This window comes from Typopeltis vanoorti, chromosome 15, assembly GCF_054136105.1.
Source record: "Typopeltis vanoorti isolate ZY-2024b chromosome 15, IOZ_Tvanoo_1.0, whole genome shotgun sequence".
Classification (NCBI taxonomy): Eukaryota; Metazoa; Arthropoda; class Arachnida; order Uropygi; family Thelyphonidae; genus Typopeltis; species Typopeltis vanoorti.
In genome coordinates this window covers 57,200,219-57,223,621 of record NC_143563.1, presented here as the reverse complement: position 1 = coordinate 57,223,621, position 23,403 = coordinate 57,200,219, and the positions used below count along the sequence as shown (strand labels likewise).

Sequence of the window (23,403 nt, the reverse complement as noted above, 5' to 3'; positions counted from 1 at the left end):
AGCTCTATGGAATGAACCTTATGAGAACAGGTTGAAGATTTGTGGGTTACAGAAATTGGTTGATAGGCGGAAAAGAGGTGATATGATTGAGACATTCAAATTACTGAAGGGTTGGTTTCTATAAGATTAATTGAGAGGATATTTTTCAGAACAGGTCTGGTGGTGGGAGGACTAGGGGCTATCCATGGAAACTGGGCAAGAGTGGGGTTAGCAAATGTGTTAGAACTAGATTTTTTACTTGGAGAGTGGTGAATGAGTGGAATAAGTTGCCAGAGTCTGTTGTGAGTGCCATGACTGTAAATGAGTTCAAGACAAAGTATGATAGATACTGTGTGGAAGCTGAATAGTTGTTCTTGACATGATGTTTAGGGCCTCCCTCGATGAGTCTAAGGACTCCTTGGAGTTGCCCATAATAATTAAAAAAAAAAAAAAAAAAAAAAAAATACAAAATATATAGAGATAACTTTTAAACTTTACCAATGAGAAGGAAATCAGTGAAGTGCATGTGCATCTTCTTCAATAAATAAATTAAAGATGCCAAGAAATTATATTCTTGGTTTAATCCTTTATCCAGGTGTAAGCAAACAAAGCTTTTGCGTGAAGTTACTACACAACTGGGCTTCTCATATATAGAGGTCAATGACTTCACATCAGTTACCTTAGTATCCCATAATGCAATGCACATGTCCTTATGGGCATGCATAATGCTATGTGTTATGGGAAGGGCCACTTTGTTTGCTTACACTTGGTTAAAGGATGAAAACAAGAATATAATTTGTTGGCATCTTTAATTTATAGTATAACCGAGTGGAGAAACTTTCAACATCTATCTATAATCTAGAGTATTCTAGTAATAAGGTATGAAATGTTTTGGCTACTTGTATATGGAAATATGACTTCTGCATCACTTCAACCTTGGTATCACTTCTGGGTAGTGGCCCTTCCCATGATGCATAGCATTATACATTATATATTTATAATGCTATATATATATTTTTTTTTTTTCTTTTTATCATCATTGTTGATTGTTTCCTAAGTATTTTAAATACCCTACAGAACATTGCTTTCATATCTATTCTTCCTATAAGTTTAGAGAGGATGTAAAAAAAATATCGTTCTTTTGATCTTTACACTTTTACTCTCAAGTCTTTTATCTTTTGCTACTCTGATTTTCATGCATATTCTCTGTTATGTCTACTTCCATCTCTGTACTCCTGCTTTTTTTGTTTGTGCCTAATTCAAGAATATATAGCCATTAATGATTATATCTGCATTAAACATTTTAACAATAAAACATTCAAGTATTTTAAACTTGTTGGTATTGGTATTAATCATAATTAGATTGAGGAGTGAATACGAGTCTGTTACCATTCTAAATGAATTATAAGTTTTTTTTAATTCTTAGAAATTGACACTTTCATAATCTTACATTCAATAATGTAATTAATTATTTAACATTCAGGGAACTGTTTGTTATTTGTGGTGGTTACACCTATGGCAATAAATTCCTGTGTGCACTAGAAGCTAATGCAGAAACAGTTGTTTTAAAAACATCAACTAGCAGTATATTTCTTCCAGCATAAAATGGTTATGTATATAGTTTTCTGAGTAACCTATTGACATCACTTAGTTTTTAGTATTGGTATTGTAGCTCAGATTAAAAAAAAGTAACATGAACACAGCATTTAGAAAAGCGCTATTATTTCATGATGTATGATTAATGTAGTATATCACATACTGTGTTTATCTACTACAAATGGATGTACAATTACTGGTTTTCTTATACATTAGACATAGCTATACTTGGTTTAATCCTTTATCTAAGTGTAAGCAAACAAGTTTGCGCCTGAACAATTTTCATGACTGGGCAACTTGTATAAAGAAGCTAATGACTTCACATCTTTCCTTAGTATCCCATAATGCAAAGCACATATCCTTACAGACATGTATAATGCTATGCATTGTGGGAAGGGTCACTACCCAAACGATCATTAGCTTCTTTATACCAGTTTCCCTGAAAATAGTTCAGGCTCAGACTTGTTTGCTTATACTTGGATTCACCTTTTGGCTACTCGTATATGAAAATATGACTTCTGCATTACCTCAACCTTAGTATCACCTCTGGGTTTGGCTCCCATTGATGAGACCTCAATAAAGGTTGAAACTGGTCTGGTTAGTGACTGTTCCCATAATGCATAGCATTATGTATGTCCGCAAGGATATGTGCTTTGCATTATGGGATACTAAAACAAGTGATGTGAAGTTATTAGCTTCTTTATATGAGTTGCCCCAGTCCTGAAAATAGTTCAGGTACAAAAAAAAGTAGGTAGGATATTAATTAATTTTGGAACAGAACTTTTTAAGCATAACACAATTATTATCAGGACCAGAAAACTACTTTGTGACCATGTTATACAGGATTCTTCTGATTTTCCTCCGAAAAGACTAGAGGAGATATGAAATGAGCTTGGTAGTATGGGTGATAATTTGCTATAGTGAATTTTCTTTAGAACACAATTGTACCTATAGAGATTTGGTTGGGATGTTTTGATAGTTTGTTATAGTGAATAAGCATGTTATAATGATGTTTGCCTGCAAGCATCAATTGTGATAACATCACAGTAGTTTTGAGTATATATTTTTTTAATTTATAGATTCCTGTTCTTCTGTACCATGGAACTGCTGAGGAACGCCGAAGTCTATTAAAAAACATACAAAAAGAACATTTAGTGGAGAATAATTTGGTTCATCCAGTGGTTGTTACATCCTATGAAATTGTCATGAAGGATAGGAAATATTTGTGCAAGTTTGAATGGAGGTACCTTATTATAGATGAAGGACACAGAATAAAGAATTTCAAGTGCAAACTTCTCAGGTAAATTTATTATTATTATTTCTTGGGCATCTTCATGGAGTCAGAGACTCATTGCAGGAGATTCACTCTAACTATTGTTCACACAATCTATCAATCTCTTCTTGAACTCATTCACAATGATGCACTGATATAAGCAAAAGAGGTGAAAATTCTGTGTTTTATACAAATCTGCGGCCAAAGGGAATGGTTTATAAAAAAACTATTTTCTGTCCCCTTATTCTTGAATTAGGGGATAGAAAATTACTGGTTATGAGCCTTATTTTGAATTTTACACTTAAGAATTTTTGTTTTCCTTTTTATCTTTCTCCTAAGCCAAATCATCTCCTTTCAAGCACACTGGTATAGAGTATTTTGATATTGCTACATACAATACATAGACATTTTCCTTTGTATGACAGGACTTTTCATCTAAAAGGTGACTTAGTTATTCTCATACAATGCTAGCAGATTTTTCCTCCAAGAATCTCAAGATTTTCACGCTGTATAACATACGAACTGCCCAAAACATGCAATTTATAGATTACAAATGCCTCATAGTCATAATTAATATTGGTATAATCTAAATATGACTGTTTCTGTAATAATATGGCAATAACTGGTTAACCAGTTATTGAGTTATTGCCACATTGCAGAATATCTAACGAGGCTATCAACCATTGGTAAATATAATATGTATATTTATATTTTATAGAACGTACATCTTTTGCCAAACTTAGTTTTCAAAATTAAAATCTGACATCCTGTGCAATTATTTCATTTGTTTTTTCATTTCATTTAACTATATCAGTTATTCTTTAACTAAATGCCATACTACCTATGGTCAGCACCAATGCCTCTCAGGGATATCTCAGAATTTTTCTTCCCTCTTGTTTTATGATTATTCCAACTCTGAAAGGTTGAAATGTATAACATACTAATACCTGGTATGCAGAAAGTTAGATAATCTGATAAACTTGCTCTTGGACCAGACATGGTACATTTTCTTGTCACTTCAGACTTCTAATAAGCAATGTGATGATCACACATTTGGTGATGAGATTCATCTACTTATATAAAACTATTCATAGATATCCCCAGATTGAGATTTGCTCAGTCTCTATATAGGAAAGCACTGGTGATATAAAACTCAGCAAACTCTTCTGCTAATGAAAGAAGTAATAATAATGTTTTGAAATTCACAAGTAAAGCTCTTAGAAATAGAAATTTTATTAATCATAATCTAGTAAAACAAATAACCAGCTACAATTTCTTATAAGTAAGGGATAGTGTGAAATTATTGCTCTATAGAGCTGTTTTTAGCATTGTGTGTGCAGTGTTTGAAACTTTAGTGATTTCTCATAATTTTCTATCACTGCAACATAATTATCTAATTACTAGTTGCTTATCAACAATTTTCTTTTAAATTCATCTCTGATATCTAAAGTTTCTGTATTGATCCATCTATATTTTGATATTTTCTAGGTTTTCTTCCTTGTTTGATCTTTGAAACAGATTATAGTTCTGCTATTGTGGTCATATGCTCACTCCCATGATTTTTCTCAGAACTTTTATATTTGTGTTTCCATTCTGTGATCAGCTGTTTTTTTCTATTCAGTTTTATAATTGGTTTTAATACTATCTTGTATCCTGTTTCTATGGTGTTTTGCCTGATTTCTTCTGTTTCATATATATGTATTAGCTGGCTTGCCAGCCTTACTTATTCTGTTATCTATTTCTATATATCTTTTGCTTCCATCACTAAAAAATATGACAATACTTTAAAATGCATTGTTTAATATTGAAAATGCAGTTGGTGTTATTTTCATGTCTGATTTTAATGCTAATTTTCACAGAAATAATTTTATTTGGTTTAAGGCCCTTCAAAAATCAGATCTATTTAAGAAGATATCCTCATTTGCAGATATTAAAACACGAAGTTGAATATCTCATATACAGATGTTTAATATTGTTTTCTATTTTTATAATGTCATCTTTATATATTATAAAAGACAGTGGATATATAATGTACAGTCCTGCCTTCACACCTTTGTTTTGAATACTTCTTCCCTGCCTTATCACATGCATCTTCAAAATAAGAAGTAGTGATTCTTCTTCTGTCCCCATAATTCTTAGCTGTTTGTCTTAGAGTAAAAATCTGGCCTGACAATGTTATAAATAAATATAGTATATATGATATATTTATACTTGAGAGGGAGGGTGAGATGTTTGTGGTCAATCCCAAATTCCTTCATCATCATCATCATATTCCTGCCATGCATCCTCAAGGGGTGTACAGGATATGATAGTACCACATGAAAAATTTACATCATTACTAACTTCCTATCTACAATGTTCCTCCAAATCAGCCTGTTACTTGTCAAGACTCCAACATTAAGAGATCTTATATTTCTATCATCTAAGGAACTTTGTACAGTATCAATCCACCTATATCTTGGTCTTCCTCTGGGTCGTTTTTCTGCCAACATGGCAGAGAACACTTGTTTTGCTAATCTTTCCTCGCCCATTCTGTTTTAAGTGACCATACCACCTGAGATTAGCTCTACTAATGCATTCCTGGATGCTGACAATGTCAAGTTCTTTCCTAATATCCTCATTTTTAATATGATATTGCTATTGATGCCATCTGTTCATGTCTCTAATCTTTCTCACGACTCTCATATCTGCAGTCTCTAGTCTTTGGTGAAGTGTTTTACTTCTGACCCAGCTCTCAGATCCATAAGTTAAAACTGGTTTGATCACTGTCTTGTATACAGCTGATTTAGTGTTCCGACTAATTTCTCTCTTATTCCATATGAATTTATTCAATTGACTTCCTACCATACCAGCTTAGTTAATTCTGTTGTCTATTTCTATATTTAATTTACCATCTTCACTAAAAATCATGCCTAAGTAGCTGAAATGTTTTACTTGTTCCACAGGTTCTCCTTTTCATTGTCTATTTTCATTGTCTTTGTCTTTTTATTGCTGACCTTCATACCATATCTATTACAACAGTTATTCAATTTAAGTCAGGGAATCTTACAGACTTGTAGCAGATTTATTTAGAAGTATAACATCATCCGCATAAAGCAGAGAGCTGACATTAACATCTCCAATTTAGATATCAGGTTTAATACCACTTTCCTTCATAATGTGATCATTATAGATAATGAATAACAGAGGGGATAACGTACATCCTTGCTCACACCAAATTTAACATTAAACCATCTTCCTGTACTTCCTTCAATTCTAACTGCTGACTTACAACTCAAATAAAGATGAAGTACTGCTTGATATAATGCCCCATTCACACCATATAACTGTAGCATATCGAATAGCTTTTCTCTTGGCACCTTGTCATATGCTTTTTCCAGATCAACAAAACTTAAATACAGATCTTTGTTATATTCCCATGCTTTCTCAACTATTTGTCATAAAGTGAAGATCTGATCCTGCCAGCCTCAATTTGGCCTGAATCCAGCTTGTTCTTCACCAAGCTTTTCTTCCACAATTCTTCTCAACCGTTTCTCAAGTATACTTGCATAGATCTTGCCAGGAACACTCAGTAGGGAAATACCTCTGTAATTCTCACATTCAGTTTTATTACCCTTTTTATATATGGGTACTATTAGAGCTCTACTCCATCATCGGGAATTCATCCCTCTGTCCGGGCTTTCTGAACAATGCAGTGCAGCCACTGTAAGACTTTTATACCACCATACTTCAGCATTACTGGTCGAATATCATCTACTCCTGCTGCCTTTCCACATTTCAAGCCTTTGATAGCTTTTTTCTACTTCAAGTATGGATATCTATTCCAGACTGTATGCCTGTTGAGTGTTTTTTTACCACTGCTTGTTTCATTTAGTAATTTTTCAAAGTAATTACTCCATACTTCAAGTATGGAGTAATTACTTCAAACTTTTTCTCCCGTTTTCATGTCACCTTTATCATCTCTAACTGCTTTTACATTACTCTTTCCTCCATTTCTAAGCTTCTTCAACAACCTCCAGAATATTTTGCCACCTTCTTGATATTTATTTTCTATGTTCTTGCCAAAATCCTCCCATGACTTTTGTTTAGCCAGTTTTGCACAGTGTTTAGCTTTCTTACGTTTGTCTCTGTATTCTCTAAGAGAAAAAGCTGACTTATTTGCTAGGAACTTTTGATATGCTTTCTTCTTTTCCTTCACTTCCTCTTTAACTTCCTGTGTCCATCATGGAGTTCTGATTTTTCTATCCTTGCAGACAACCTCACCACATGCCTCACTGACTGAATCAATCAGGGTTTTCTTCAAGCCTTGCCACTGAATTTCTAAGGTTTGGTTCCTGTTCTCAAATTTCGTTTTTTCTTCAATATTCTTTGTGTATTTTAGTCTACAGTTCACATCTGATAGCTGCTCAACTTTTATTCATTTTAATACTTTCTTACATGTTATTCTTTTCAATATGAAATTCAATTTTATCCTGCTCAAGACTAAATAGTGATCACTTCCAATTTCAAATCCTGTGTACGCTCTGGTGTCCTGCACCAGGGAGAAAACATCACTATCAACAATAACATAGTGAATGAGACTTTTCTTATTTCTTGCCTCTTCTCTCCATGTGAATTTATGCACATTTTTATTTTGGAACATGGTGTTAGTAATAACCAGTCCATATCCTGAGCAGAAATCCAACAGGTATTTGCCATTATTATTAGCATTGCTCTTTTCTCCAAATTTTCCCAAAACATTTTTGTATGTCTGACAATCATTTCCTACTCTAGTATTTAGATCCCCAACAAGGATCGACTTTTCCTTTTTTATTGTGTCAGTTGCTTTCTCTAAAGCCTCAAAAATTCCTCCACTTCTACCTTAGTAGAACCTTCTGTGGGACCATAGGCACAAATAGTCTTATTGTCCAGTTCCCCATTCTAATATTTGCTCACATCACTCTACTTGAGACTGTCTGCAATTCAAGAAGATTATCCTCATATTTAGTATTGAATACTATAGCTACTCCTTCTTTTCCTTGATTGTCATTGCCTGAATATAACATTTTATATTTATTGCTCAGAAAGATCTCACCAGTTTTTGTATATTTTGTTTCACTCACCAATATTATGTCGATCTGGTACTTATGTAATTCCTCAGCTAGCTTCATTTTCTTGCCATTCAGGCTTCTTATGTCGATAGTACCAATCTTTAACTCTGGTGATGTTGAGTTGGGGTGTGTTTTCGGATTTGTTCCAGTAGCTGACTTTTTGCTGTTTGCGTTGGTTCCCTGGTAAAAACAATGGGGCCTTGTTTAACTGGGCGACGTCCCAGCCGGCATGAAATTTTGTCATGTTGTACCATCATTTTGTATTTTGGTTTAAGCCAATAAGAATACAATTTGTTCGGCTAAATCCCAAATTGCCTGCCCATCCTCATCCGTTCAGTATCCAGGTAGATACCCAACAGGGTGCACCACAAGAAGGTGAGGATTGGACATTAGATCAGAAGCCCTGGTCAGTTCTCCGCATCCCTTTGAAGGCTATGTGGAGGTCTCCTCTCGGTTGTATAGCTTTGACCCTTAAGCACCCCCAATTCATTTTCAAGTCTAAATATATCATAAATCTCAAATGCATATTTTTTGGTTACTAAGTAGGAAAGTTTCTCTATCCTTGTCATTCCCTTTTTTGTAATTGGTACAATAAAAGTTCTGTTTTTTTTTTTTTTGAAAATATTGGAATACAAAGAATAACACAAAAACTTATTACAGTCAAGTTCCTGACTATTTCCAATGCAGTATGCAGAATGGTTAAAAAAAGAACAGAATACTCATTAAAAAACAAAGTACATGTTACAGATATGAAGTGATATGCATGAAGAAAGCTCAATCTATATACTTTTAGTCCAAAACAAAAAAAAAAAAGTAAATTCAGATCTCGCTGAATATATTAAAAAAATAATTATTGAAATGGTGAGGGGTATTTTGCAACATTACCTCCCAAGATGCAGAAAGTTTGAGGTAGAAAGTTTAAGCATATGAATAAAGCACTTCACCATGCTATACAATCTTACTAGTCAGAAGTGCAACTTTTATGTTGCACTTGAATTTTTTTTTTTTTTTTTTTAAGTGATGCTGTGTCTGTTAGATATATATCATAGTCTTCAAGACACAATTTGTCCAACTTATGGAAGTATGTGCGAATCCTGGGGATCTTGTAAGTATACCATTGTGGATCTTCCTATCTGTCCAAATTATGCAAGAGCTGAAGAAAAAAGAAGTCAGTAAATTCCTGATTGGGATAGAGGAAAAGTTGATCTTTCAGATAGTATAAGAATGTAATGCTTGCAAACAAGATGGGAGGAAACCTGCAGGTTTACACTAGCCAGAAGACTAGAAAGTTTTGCGACAAACCTTTAACATAAAGAATGGAAACTTAAAAACGTCTTCTGAGGAGAAGGGTAGAGTCCATAATTGTTTATTATTTTAGAAATGGGATTATAGATTTTTAACCATTTGAGAGGAATATGAACTTAATATTCAGTAGTTCCTGTTGTAAAAGAATTTCAATAATGTATTTGTGCATGCTGAATGAGATAATACCATACTTTTAAAGGGTCTTGGCTAGTATAAATGTATCTTCCTGTGCTGGAACTCAAAAACTGAAGGCTGTCATATGGCAGTTCTAAAATAACCAAATCTAAGATAAGAAAGCTCTTATCAGTATGTTATTTCTCATTTCTTGTATTTTGAACCTGATGGTGTGGTGGTGGTGGTGAGCTTTGTAATGTAGAATAAATAAAAAAAAAATACTTATTTATACCATAGCAAGTAACAACGGCAAGTAATTTTTGTATCTGTCTTGGCAATAAACAGTTAATTTGAAAATCATATAAGTACAACTCAGGTTGACTGTAAATGAATGGAATAAGAATAACTGTTTGCATTTTATTATGAAATTAAAAACATCTGACACTTCTAATCACTTTGCAACTATTTTTGTATGAGGATCATACAGAAATAGTTGCATAAAACAACTATTTCTGTATGATCAACTATTTCTGTATGAAAACAGCTTAAAACACCAATGTTTTTTTTTTTTTTTTTTTTAATTATACCAGCTAATTGCAGGGAAAATTGGATTTAAACTTAGTAGGTACATTTTGGGCCACCCTGTAGCTACTAATTATCATTTTAGTACTCAAGGTGTACTTTCAAGTTGTGTAACTAGGTTAAGTTTCCTTTTGTTTATACTAGCACAGAATGTAAAATTTTTTAAATTCTCCATTTCCAATAAATCAGAATAATTTGATATAAATATTGAAATTTCTGTCAAAAATGTTTTTTAGCATTGTGTTAATTGTTTTCTTTGTTATAAATGATCCCATCTGAAACATTCACTCTCTATGTCCATTTCCAATCATTATATGCAATTGTTTGAGATGTTAGTAATTAAAGATAATGGTTTCAATATCATCAGTTACCAGAAAGCAAAAAAAATCAATAATAGATGCTAATTATATGTGGTGTTAGTATGTATCTATATATATAACTGTATGTCTTTATTACCTGGATTTTCAGAACATTTTCTGGATATATCAGATATTTTCTAATATCTGGATAGTTCAGATATTTATTATTATTTATATGGGGACTTCATGGGGTCAAAAGACTCATTGCAAGAGACCCACTCTATCCATTAACACAATACCTATCATATATCTCCTTGAACCTATTCGCTGTTAGGACACCCACAACCACCTCTTGCAATCCATTCCACTCGTTTACCACTCTCCAAGTAAAGAAACTAGTTCACACACACTCTTACTAACCACACTCTTAGACAACTTCCAAGTGTGACCCCTTTTTTCCTCCTACTCCTCATATATTGAAAATTTTCTTCTTTGTCAGTATTATAAAATCCCTTTAGTAACTTATAAGTTTCTATCATATCCTCTCTTCTCTGTCTGTCAGCTAAACTCTGCAACCCTCCACTATTCTCATAGGGAACATTCCACAGACCTGTCACCAGCTTGGTCATTCATCTCTGAATCCTCTCTGCCACCTCCTGATCCCTAAGAAATGTAGATGACCAAATTTGTGCACAGTAGTCAACATGTCACCGAATCATAGCCTTATAAAGGAGGGATAATAATCTCTGTCTTTACTTATCAGTGTGTTCTTCAGCATCCAAGTAATCATCTGAGATATTTTGCCAACTCTTGCAATATGTCCTCTGAATTTCAAATCTCTGTCCACCATCCTCATTAATTTCCTTTAAACTAGTACCATCAATATAATATGAGGTCTGTAATCTTTTTATGCCAAAGTCATTAGCTTGCATTTTACATCATTTAATTGACAACCATTGTCTTTTGTCCACACTGCCAATATATTTAAATCATCCTTTAAGATATCTACATCACCTTTTTCAACTATTGCCCTCCCTAGTTTGGCATCATCAGCAAACAACTGAATATCCCACCCTCAAATCTTCTGCCATATCATTAATGTACAAATTAAAGAGTAGGTCCTGGTACAAAGCCCTGTTCATTCCACTAGTCACCCATCCTCATTTGCTGTGATTCCACTCCACCATACACCATCCTCTGATTTCTATTTATCAGCCATCCCCCCCTTATCCATGCCACCAGCCTCATATCTATTCCCATTTGCTCCAGCTTATGTAATAGTTTTTCATGCAGTATTTTGTCAAATGCCTTTGCCAAGTCCAGCAGTATTATGGTGTAGCCCCTTTCTTTTATCCAATTCTGCTCTCACCTTATTATAAAATGTGAATAAATTATTGAGGCAGGACCTACTTTTTGCAAAGCCATGCTGCTCCCCCCCGCCCAATAGAGTATCATATTCCTATCCACCCACTCTCCTGAATTTTACTTTTAACTAACATTTCCAATACTTTAACCACCACTCCACAAATACTAATTGGTCTGTAATTTGCTATTTCTTTCTATAATAGAACTATCTCAGTCTCTTTCCATTCCATTGAAACCTTGCATGAGCTAAGACTTAAATTAAACACCTTTGTCAGAACTGCCAGTTCACTTGCAGATTCTCATGCAATTCATCACTAATCTCGTTTCCCTCATTTTGCATTTCCAAACTCTCACTGAACAACACTTTCTCCAAACACCTAACTCCAAAACCATTTAAGTGCGGTCCATCGTCCATCAAATTCACTCCATACATCTATAAACTTCACGCCATTCCTACTAGAAAATTTTCTCTTTGGCAATCTGGCCCCCCCTTCTTAATTCTGTCCTATCCTATCATACTGAAGCAGCAGACTCACAATCCTTACTCTTCATTTTTGCTTCTTCTAAAAACTCTTTCATATTTTCTTTCATTGCATATTTCTCACCTTTCAAATCATTTGTGCCTGCCAAAACAAGTAACTCGCTCGCTTATTTCTTCTGCACACTTAAAGCTTCACTAACATTCTTTATCTTTGCACCTGGAAAACATGCTTTCATCACTTTCTCATTAAATACAACCTCTTATCATTAAATCCCCATACAATACTTTCTTTCTTTTCTCCCAGTTTCTTGCACTATTATTCCTTTTCCCATTCAATATTTTTTTCATTCTTCATCCTTCTGAACCAAACTCTAGTCATTTCTGCAGTCGCTCTAGCTCACAATTTGTCCAGTGAAGGAGTGTGTGTGTGTGTGTGTGTGTGTGTGTGTGTGTAAGCATGCAGTTTCTTTCCACACTGGCATCTCATCATCCACATTATTACTTTCAACCACTTCCTTCAAACTCTCATTCATATTTCATGCATTATCATTCACTGCTTCTGCTACATTCTCCACAACACTTCCACAATCCTGCCTGATATCCATAATATCAATCACTTCATTCTTTTGCTTCTGACATGACTCGCATTTTTTACACTTGCTCTTATGAAACATTTCTGATAAATATTCTCTCCATTATTTAGATTATAATTGGTCATGCAAACATATAATTAAAATGAAATATATATTGATCTTTAATTGACCATGATTTATAAACATCTAATACCAACAAGTTTCACCAATGAGGCTGTCCAGCTTCTTCAGGGCTTATAACGGTAAGAGAAAAAACACCAAGTGGCTAGTACAGAGAAAATGAAGTAACACTATTATATAAATTAAACTTTAATACAGAACATGTAACATTACACGCATGGAGCGTGTTGTATTAGTCACTGTTATGAAAGCACGTTCTGTAGTTTTGAGCGAAATTAAATTCTGGCAGACTGAGTGATCTTATTAAGGTTTTCCAAAATGTAACGTGGAATTGCTATTATCATTCCCTGGTTTCTGTTAAGATTTTCTCCAGAACGGAGGACTACAATGGCTTCCTTGAAATTTCTACAACGGAAATCTTCTAGGCAAGGCATGGAGCTGCTATCCCAATCAATGGTATGGTTAGTACTTGTGAAATGATGGGCTAGACCTGAGTTGTCTGTTCTGTTGTTATTAACATCTCCTATATGTTCTTTTTTATGGATTTCGAGGATTCTTGACGTCTGTCCTATATAGTTTAGACCACAAGCACATGGGATGTTGTAACCTCCAGCGTGTTTGAAAGAAGGATTAATGTCTTTTGGCAATCTTAAAACGTGACTGACAGTCTTGACTGATTTGAACGCAACTCTGATGTTGAAAGGTTTAAAAAGTTTTGCGATCTTCTTGGACACTGTACCTGCATAAGGAATAACTATGGATGAACTGTATTGAGTGATGGTAGGTTGTTGTTGTGGGGGGGTTTCTACGAAGAATCTTGTCGGTTAGATTCTTTGGATAGCCATTTTTTATTAATGTCTCTGATACAGTGGTATCTCGCTAATTCGAACTAATAAAAAACGTGCTCGTTCGCATTAGCGAATATTCCCCCAAGAGACAATAACTAGTGTTTTAAGACAAATATAATCAGATTCTAATGGTACATCAATTTAATTCTGTAAATAAATGAAGTAACTGATAGAAAAAAGCTACTGTACTGTACTGTAATGTAAAACTTAAAAAATAACAGTACACAAGCTTATTTTAGTTAAAAATTTAGTTTGTATGTACCTGTATTGTTGTGGATTCTGATTTAATAAAATTGCATAGTTCAGTACATAACTTAATTTGCATAAAAAACATCACTTTCTTGTACACAACAAAAAAAAGTTTCACAAAATAACACAAAAAAAGTTTTTTTTTTTTTTTATTTCTGTGTAAAAATGTCAGTGATTTTCTTTTGCTTCTTGGAAGCTAAACTTTTTTTCGAATGCTTCTTCTCGGAGCTGCATTAGCAATAAAATTTCGGAGAATGGAGTATCATTCTGCTTAGTCCATTCTATACACATATTGAAACTGTTCAACCGCCTCTTCATGTTTTACTTTTTTGTGTGTGTGTGTGTGTGTGTGTGTGTGTGTGTGTGTGTGTGTGTGTGTGTGTGTGTGTGTGTGTGTGTAAATACAGTATATGGTATTTACTAAAATAAAGATCCATAAGGCTTCATTTTTATAATTTTTCATTGCCAAACCATAAGGTTTGGCAATGAAAAATTATAAAAATCAAGTGGATATTAAATCCAGCATTATTAGAAACTACATTTGGTTTTAAATGTAGTTTCTACATTTAAAGCCAAATGTAGAAACTATGAAAGTTTTGTAAGAATAAGTTGACCCAAGAGCTTATGGGAATACACTCACCGGCATTTACGAGTTGCCCTAGCGCAGACTACTTTAGAAAATATGAACGCTACCCAGGCATCCATATGTTCGCTTTCTAATTAGTCCATTTTTGGTAAGGTTTCGAACATATGGATGCCTGGGGCAGCATTCATATTTTCTAAACTAGTCTGCGCTAGGACACAACGCTAGAATGGCATTGTGTGTATGGGGTTTGGGGTGAAACTTTTGGATTTGTTATGTTGAGCAAGGTTCATTATGACATGGCACCTCCAAGGACTCATCGTTGGAGGATGCTTCACTCTCTCCCTCTACATCACACAACAGTACTATCACCATCTACTGCCCACCACTATCATTTTCAATAGTCTTTTTTTGACTGTGAATTGTGTGTGTGTGTTCCCTTGGACAATTTACCTGTTTGCTGTAGTGAGAATTGATTATGATATGCTTATATATTATGATGTTCTAATTGTTTTGTGTTTTTTCTTTTTTTTTAAGGGAGCTTAAACAGTACCATTCAGCCAACCGACTATTGCTCACAGGGACACCACTACAGAATAGCCTGTCTGAATTATGGTCATTACTGAATTTTCTGATGCCGACAATATTTGATGATCTTGAAGTGTATGTTGGTTTCATAATGAGTATAGAAATTACTATTCATGTTGAAATTGTAATAACTGAATAACTGCACAGCAATGTGAAGAGGGGCTCTAGTAGCCGGTCTTCACATTAGAAAATGTTCCAGTGTGTTGAAATTGCTTGAGTTTTTCCTGAGATGTTATGTTTCATTTATTATAGGATGCATAATGCAGTGCTCATCTTTCTAATCCCTTCTTCTCAAAAAAAAAAAAAAAAAAAAACAGTAGCTTGAAAAAAAGAAAAAAAATACTGTATTGGTCTCTTGAGCTGGGTTTTTTGTATAACTTTTAGTGCCCACTGATGGTATTAATGCTGCATGGATTCAACTTATATGTTAGATTATCATAATAAATTACTAATATGATTCTAAGCACCACATCTTTTAAGGGTTTTGCAAAATTTCATCATGTGCAGATTTTGCAGAGTGATGATATTTGTATACATGATTTGGCAGTAATAAATTTTAGTTAATTGAAATGTTAGAAATAATATTGCTACTAACTCATGTAATTCATGACTCAGCACACTGATGAATTATTTCAAAGCCCTTTCTAGATATGATGCAATATATTCTGATATTTATTACCTACTTAAGAATAGTCTCAAGTGTATTTTCTTCCCCTTCAGTGTTCAGAAACAGCTGCTTTTATATTTGTTTTGCACTTGGCAAAACTATATGATAAAGTTGTTGGCATAAGAAAAGGGAAGTCTTCTTCCAAATCTTTCTGATTTATAAAAAAAAAAAAAAAAAAAATTAGGACATTGCAGGTATCAGGAAAAGTGTGGCCTTAGCTACCAGCAATGAAATTTTTTTTTTTAAATGTTTGTCAAAAGTTCAGGTGAGGAAATGTTCAGGTGAAATATTTCTGGCCTTAGAAAATTCTTCATTTGAACAGAGATGTTCAGATAATGTAAAAACAGAGAAACATATAAAACAGAGAAATACTCATCTTGTTCCTGAAAACTAGTAAGAGTTATGCTTTGATGAAATTATTAACCTAGTATTAATACTATTATCAGTAGAATGACAAGTTATGTGTTATTATACTGGAACAAACTCCAACTCAAACATCTGAAAGAAAAACATACCCAGTGTCAGAACAATTGAAGACAGGAACCATAACATAAGGAGTATCAGTGGAAGGAAATTGAACTTGAAAAACTGGAAAGTATCATGTGGACATAATTGGCATTACTGAGACATAGAACGCTAGAAACAGTGAGATCCTTCTAAATATATGAATAGGTTATTATATTTAGACAATAATGATCAAGGAAAGGAAGAAGTAGCAGTAGCATTCAACACCAGACTTGAAGATAAACTTCTTAATTTAAAAGCAATTTCAAGTAGAATTATGTGGGCAAACTTCAAAATGGGAAAATGGACAGTGAAACTTATATTTGCCAGGTTTGATATGAAGAAAATTGAAAAAGTGGTTTCTTGTTGGAGACGTAAACAGGCATAGTAGGAAATGAATCCCACCAGGCATATAGAAACATTTTGGGAAAAGGACAAGGTTCTCAAGGGAAAACTGTTGGATTTGAAGAAGGTTCTAAGATGAATAAGGAGAAAAAGAAATGGCTCGAGTTAAGCATGGAGAAGTCACATCAAATAAGTGGTATCAGTGGAATTAGCTATAGATCTAGGAATGAGTTGCATTTGTATACAAATACTAGACATGTAAGAAACAAGGCAAATGAAATGGTTGCATTAATTAAGTCTGTTCACCCAAGGATTGATGGAATAAGTGAAACATTTTTTTATTTTTTGTTACTTATTTATTTTTTTTTATGTCAAGCCCTTAAACAAAAGGTTGGTTGATCAACCTGTGGTACATTAGTAGCGTATATGGGTAGTGGGTTGGGAAAGGAGAAACTTGTCTACATTTGATTTGAAAGACTGTATATTGTATTCCTTGGGAAAAGCAACGGGGGGGGGGGGGACTGTTCCACAATACAGCAGTTGCAGGAATGAAGGAAGAGGAAAAGAAACTTGTTCTGTTTGTTTCAAGGTGCACTGCGAAGGGATGTTGGGCAGAAGCTACATGTGTTCCAAAGAGCTTAGTACTAAGTGGGGGAATTGTTGATGTTATTTCAGATGAACATTTCCTATGGAAATATTTGTAGAATATACATATTGCGGAAACCAAATGTCTGTGCGAAAGTGGGGGAAGTGAGTTGGTAATTGGGTTGACAACAATGGTATTATCTTTGATGGACAGCATGGATTTGCTGAAGGGAGGTCATGTTTTAGCAATCTATTTATAACAATAAGGTGATGGCTTCATTGGACAAAGGAGAGGGATACGCTGTAGTATACTTAGATTTTTCAAAGGCTTTTAATAGATTACTACATGATAAGTTGATAGTCAAATGAGAGTAGATGGGATTGGATATTAGATTAGTGCATTGGATTGGAGACTGGCTATCTGATAGGTATCAGCAAGTTGTGTATGTGGGAACAATATCCTGGAAGAGGAAAGTTACTAGTGGTGTGCATCAGGGAGTCTCTTTTAGGGCCATTGCTGTTTAACCTATATGTTAATGATATTGGCCAAAATTTGAATCAGAATATTCAGTTTTTTGCAGATGATGCAAAATTGGTACAAATTATGAAGAGTAGAGAAGATGTTGTGGCTTTACAAAAAGACTTGAATAGATTGAGTGAATGGGCATGGAAATGGGGATACCAGTTCAATGTTGCAAAATGTAAGTTTTTAAAATTTGGAAAACAAAGATGGGATGTAGAATTTACACTTGGTGGGGATATATTGTTAGAGGTGGAGGACATGAGAGATCTTGAAGTGATGGCGAATAAGGATCTGAAATTTAGGGGACACGTTATGAAGATAACAACGAATTCTGGGAATGATGACTTGTAGAAATAAGGAGATTCTTGTTCCATTGTATAAGGCTCTGATAATGCCACAAATAGACAGCTGTGCACAGTTTTGTCACCTAGTTTTCAAAAGGACAAAGAGATGTTGGAAAGGGTCCAGAGGCAGCTGACTACCTCCACATTGAATAATACCACCAGTTCCCAAATTAGAATGCTCCAAAGACTCCTTAAGAAAGTTACTTCTTGGCCTGAGGAAGTTACTAACAAACTATAACCTTTTAACTCTAGTCTCCCCTGAATATATGGACTACCAAAAATCCATAAACAAAATGTGTCATTACATCCCATAGTGGATGGTATTGATCCCCCCCCCCCCCCCACACACACTATACTGGCAACACACCATCACACTTAAAAAAAAGTCCACTTCAATGCCAGTATAGGAAACCTCTCACTCCAACACACTGACATAATGGTCGATTTTGATGTCTCCTCCCTATTCACGAATGTCCACTCAAAGATACCGTAGAGCTCACCCAAGCCTGATATCTCAGCCCTATTTCAGTTCACAATGAACTCAGGATATTTTGTTTGGCAAAGAAAATTCTACAAACAGAGAGGACAGCCATGAGTTCACCACTCCACCCCCCCCCCTCCCAGCCAACTTCTTTATGGAGACTTTTGAAGAAAAAGTCTTCAAAACTCAGCCCTGCAAAAACCCGCTGTTTGGCTATGCTACATGGATGATGTGTTCGCTATTTGGCCACATGGTTCAGATACGCTCCACATCTTCTTAACACACTTAAACAACCAACACCCCCAGAATCCAGTTCATCTTGGAAAAAAGAAAAAAAAAGCACTCTGACTACACGTCAGCCTGATGGATCCTTGGCTTTCTCTGTTTACAGAAAACCAACCCATACAGGCAGATGCATTCATCAGCAATTCACTCCCCATGAGAACCTTGCATCATGAGAACATTAGCCTCACAGCCAAGACAACCCAATTTAGCCCACTAGGGGGCACCTTTACTCTAAGAACGATGATAGTTACTATCTTCGGCCTCATTTGCTCGTTGTTAGGGCCTGTATGCACTTATCATAGTTTTATCTTCCCATGAAGATGGCAATGTAACATTGCTGAAATATAGGAAGTATTGATTAAAGTTTTCTTTTAATTAATATTTAGTATATGTTGTAATTTCCTGAAATAATTTAATAGTCAAACACACTTGAAACCCTCAACATCAATGAAAGCAGGATATTGTGTGACAAGTTTGATATCAAAAAGCTTGAGGACTAAGTGCAAAATACTGAAATGCCTTAATTGTGAGGGAGATCACCCAGCATTCCAGAGGTGGAAGGATGAAAGGAGATACAAAAAATTAAACCAATCAGAGCTTCACTTGTCAGGAAGCAGTATACCACAAAAGTAGCAGTAATACCTAATGGATAAACCTTCTTATGCTGAGAAGGTAACTATAAAGAAAGTGTCAACAGAGACTTTAACCTGTATGACTGTCTTATCTTCTCACAGTTACATTCCTGAATAGTATGCTTGCTACCTCTTTGGAGTGAATCAAAAGCAATATGAGAACATCGGCTCACTCCTGATGATACACCAGAAATGACTCTGCACTGTGATAATCCATTAGTGAAAAAGATAAAGCAATGTGTAACTTAGAGAATCAAGGACATGCCTCCCGGTTCATTCATAGATGGGATGGATGCTTCTGTTCCCTTCCCCCCCCACACACACAGGAAAATAAAACCATTATTATACATAGTGTCCTGGGTGGAGTTCGGTTTGATGATGTCTTGATTATTTTTTCTGGGGAGGAAGAAGTGATGGGCACTGGCTGTTTTTGATTTCCCAAAAGGAAAAAAGCCAAGGCCAAAGAAATAAAGACCTCACATATTGAAAACCAGATGGCTCCATCAAAAATAATGAAAGCTTTTTGGCAATGAAATTACCTTGGATTTTGTCAAACATTGATGACATCATTGCCCTCTTGTAGAAATATAAACCAGTGCATCTTTGCCCTCAAGAGACATACCTGAAGCCCAGTAATAGTTTTTGATGCTAGCTAAATATGAATTGAACCAATTCTTTGACTGTGCACAAATCTTGAATTTTATTGTTTGTGCCATACACCTAGTCCATCCATTTTATTGGTGCTGCAGAAACCACAACTAACTAGTACACCCTTTCACACTCCTGATGTCCAACCAGTATGTTGCTGACTACATTGCTGCTTTTCATGATTAGCGGAGGTGTCTTGTGAGCTTTTGGCTTCAGTACTTCATCCGAGTGAAGCACATTCATAACTTATTTTAACGGTATTACAACACCAAACAAATTGAATTATAAAAAAGATGTTTATTAATTAGCTTATATTTTGCTGGATTTCAAACCAACATCTTCAAAGCACAAAACAATAGGTTACAGTTTACACACGACTAAGTAAATGAAACAGTTCAAATTGTAATGGACAAAAGATCTGAAGTCCTAATTTGGCACCCTGTAATGTTGTAATAAATATTACAAGCCTGTCTATTAGATTGAGGTGCATTGTCATCTGGGATGCAGTTTTTCAAAAACAAGTATTTTAATTTAGGATCTGCAAATTAATTTATGTGACCAGTGGACTTTGTCTTTTCAAGTGTTGCTTCTGACAGTTTGTAATATAGTTTGTATTAGATGTTTCTGTTAATCTCAGGTTTTAATATTGTTTATTTTAATTTTAAACCTAAACTTATATAACATTGAACTAAGAATGCACTCATTCAAACAAAAGATGCACAGCATTCTGCAGTAGTTCAGGTGTATGGTGTGCAAACCAGAGTGTTAAAGTTTGCTATGGTTTGGACTATTTTGAATTAGGTCAAAGCAACTAAGGCTATGAAGCCAGCATGTTATGTCTGTTAATTCTGTGTGTTCTTCTGGCAATAAAGATTTCACAGGAGGAAAAAACTATTCTAAAAGGACATGTTTGTCAGGTGCTGCCTTCATCTTAGATGAAGGCAGCACCTTGCACATGTTCATTGCACACAATCTGCAGTAATAACACAATCTGGAATGTAGTTAAGAGGATACTCATGGTGAGAAAAAGGTGCAAAGCTTCATAAGACTGTGTTATCACAGTCAGTTGATGCTACAGTATAATATTTGGAGTATAGGAATAGCATCCCTGATGATGATGCACCTTACTACCTGTATAGCGTACCAGAGCAAAATCTCGCATAGCAGCTTCTCCTTTCTTCCTCACTTCTTGGAAAGCAGCTACTGTGTGTCGGCAGTATATACTCTTAGACACTAGAGAAGTGTTAATAGGTGTTTTAGTCATCTGTGGCTCCTGCTGCATCATGAAAATGGATGAGCTGTGAAATGAACCTGTGTATGGTTTTCACCATCCATGCCAGTGGATATGATATTGAGGTCAGAATTAAAATACCTGTTGCATGTTGGCTATTATTACTGGTGTGTCCTACTGGCAACTTGTTACTGACCACATACACTCTGCCATAGTTCGAGGCACTCTTATGCATTATTAATACATCATATCACCATGATCAAACTGTGTGGGATCGGATGAAGCAAATTGTGAGACATCCATCTTGAATGGCTGTCAAATTGACTAGAATCCAATTGTGAACTTGTGAGATGTTCTGGAATATGCTATGAGAAGTAGACAGATCACCACCTACCTCCTCCATTCAGTGACTCTGGGATGCTTGACAAATGTCATCGCTACCATTAGATATCTAGTGGAAGCAGTACCATGATAAGTACAGGCTGTTATCCATCAAAAAGCAGCTCAACGTATTAAGCAGGTGATCATAATTTAGTGTTATATCATAGTAGTTTTTCACTGTTCTGTTTACCATTCTGTTATAGAAATAATGAGATATCATCACCATGAGGCTAATGATCCACCAGCTTTATTAATATATATATATATATATATATATATATATATATATTTTTTTTTTTTTATTATTATTTTTTTTTTTTGGAGAAAATTTAGTATTAGGTTAATTAAACAGAACTTTAAATTTAATACCAGATTTCATTTAGATACAGTTGATGCTCAGAATTGATTTTAATAATGTCCATTGATTGGAAAGACCTGGTTTCAAATTCTGTCCAGGACCAGAACCTTTATTGGGGCTTTTCAGGCAAGGTGAATTAGCCAGTCTCATGTTGAAGTGGCGGGGTTTGTATAAATAACTGCAGTTCCACCTTCATGGAAACTGAGGTTATTTATCCCCAAAACAATCAAACTGGCCTAAAGAGCACATGCAATTTATTTACAGATGTAATGCACAATTAAAAAAGGATTTAACTATCTTATTACAGCATTAATTAAGCTTCAGTTATCATCAATTTCAATTATCAATTTCAGTTGATAATTGAAATTGATTTGGGTAGTGACCCGTTCCATAATGCATAGCATTATACATACCCATAAGGATATGTGCTTTGCATTATAGGATACTAAGGCAAATGATCAGAACTTATACCACCTTTATCACAAGTTGCCCCAGTCCTGAAAATACTTCAGGCACAAACTCTGTTTGCTTACACTTGGATAAAGGATTAAACCAAATATATAATTCATTTCAATTATCAATGGCCTGTAACAGCCATTGATAATTAATTAAGGGAAAATGGGGACAGTTAACCCACTACAGCAAACACCTAGTGCACCCAGATAGTTTGCTATAGCAAATTTCCTTTAGGACATCATTGTTCCTATGGTGCTTTTGATTGGGACTTTTCAGGACTTTATAGTGAGCTTTCTTGTTTTAATTTGAATTAATTTTGGTTTTAATTTCTTAAAATCTTGTTTTAATTTCTTGTGTAATTGCTACAAATTCAATATAGAATTTAACATTAGTTTCCTAATTTCGATGTTTCGAGACTTTATTAAAAATAAATCATGCACTTCCAATTTTAAAAAGTACTACCAACATGACCAAAATTTGAAGAATCCATTTTAGATACTTGGAAACTTTCTATTTCAAACAAGGGAAATTCAAAAATGGTAAATAAAGCACTGGGGAAAAATTTTGTTCATGTGGTGAAATGCATCAAACCCAAATTTCTGTAGAACTGTTTTTATTATTGTGGAAAAAGTTTTTCTGTTACTTTGCAAGTGATCATTTTCTTGCAGTATTCTCTTAATGTGTACAAGAAAATGAAATATTTCAGCATTGAGTCCAAAATAATAATTTTAACATAATCTCAAATCTGAATCTTTGGTAGGAAATAGAACTCAAGCTATAAACACTACGACAGGTTGGTTATAGTATTTATAGCTTTAACTTAAAATGTAAATTATCAAATTTTCAAAATTTAAATTGTCGTTTCTGAGGTAGCACATGTTTTTCTGGACATGTTTCT

At 34.6% G+C, this 23,403-nt stretch overlaps 1 protein-coding gene across 4 annotated transcripts in view; it reads left to right on the top strand.

Moving 5' to 3' along the window:
- Nucleotides 1–23,403, top strand: part of LOC150098782 (lymphoid-specific helicase-like) — a 310,277-nt gene that overhangs the window by 173,447 nt on the left and 113,427 nt on the right. For all 4 annotated transcript variants that reach the window (XM_090404891.1, XM_090404888.1, XM_090404889.1 and 1 more), the window contains 2 exons: nucleotides 2,655–2,875; nucleotides 15,015–15,140. In XM_090404891.1, the coding sequence (XP_090261017.1) occupies nucleotides 2,655–2,875; nucleotides 15,015–15,140 (347 nt within the window). The remainder of the gene's footprint in view (nucleotides 1–2,654; nucleotides 2,876–15,014; nucleotides 15,141–23,403) is intronic.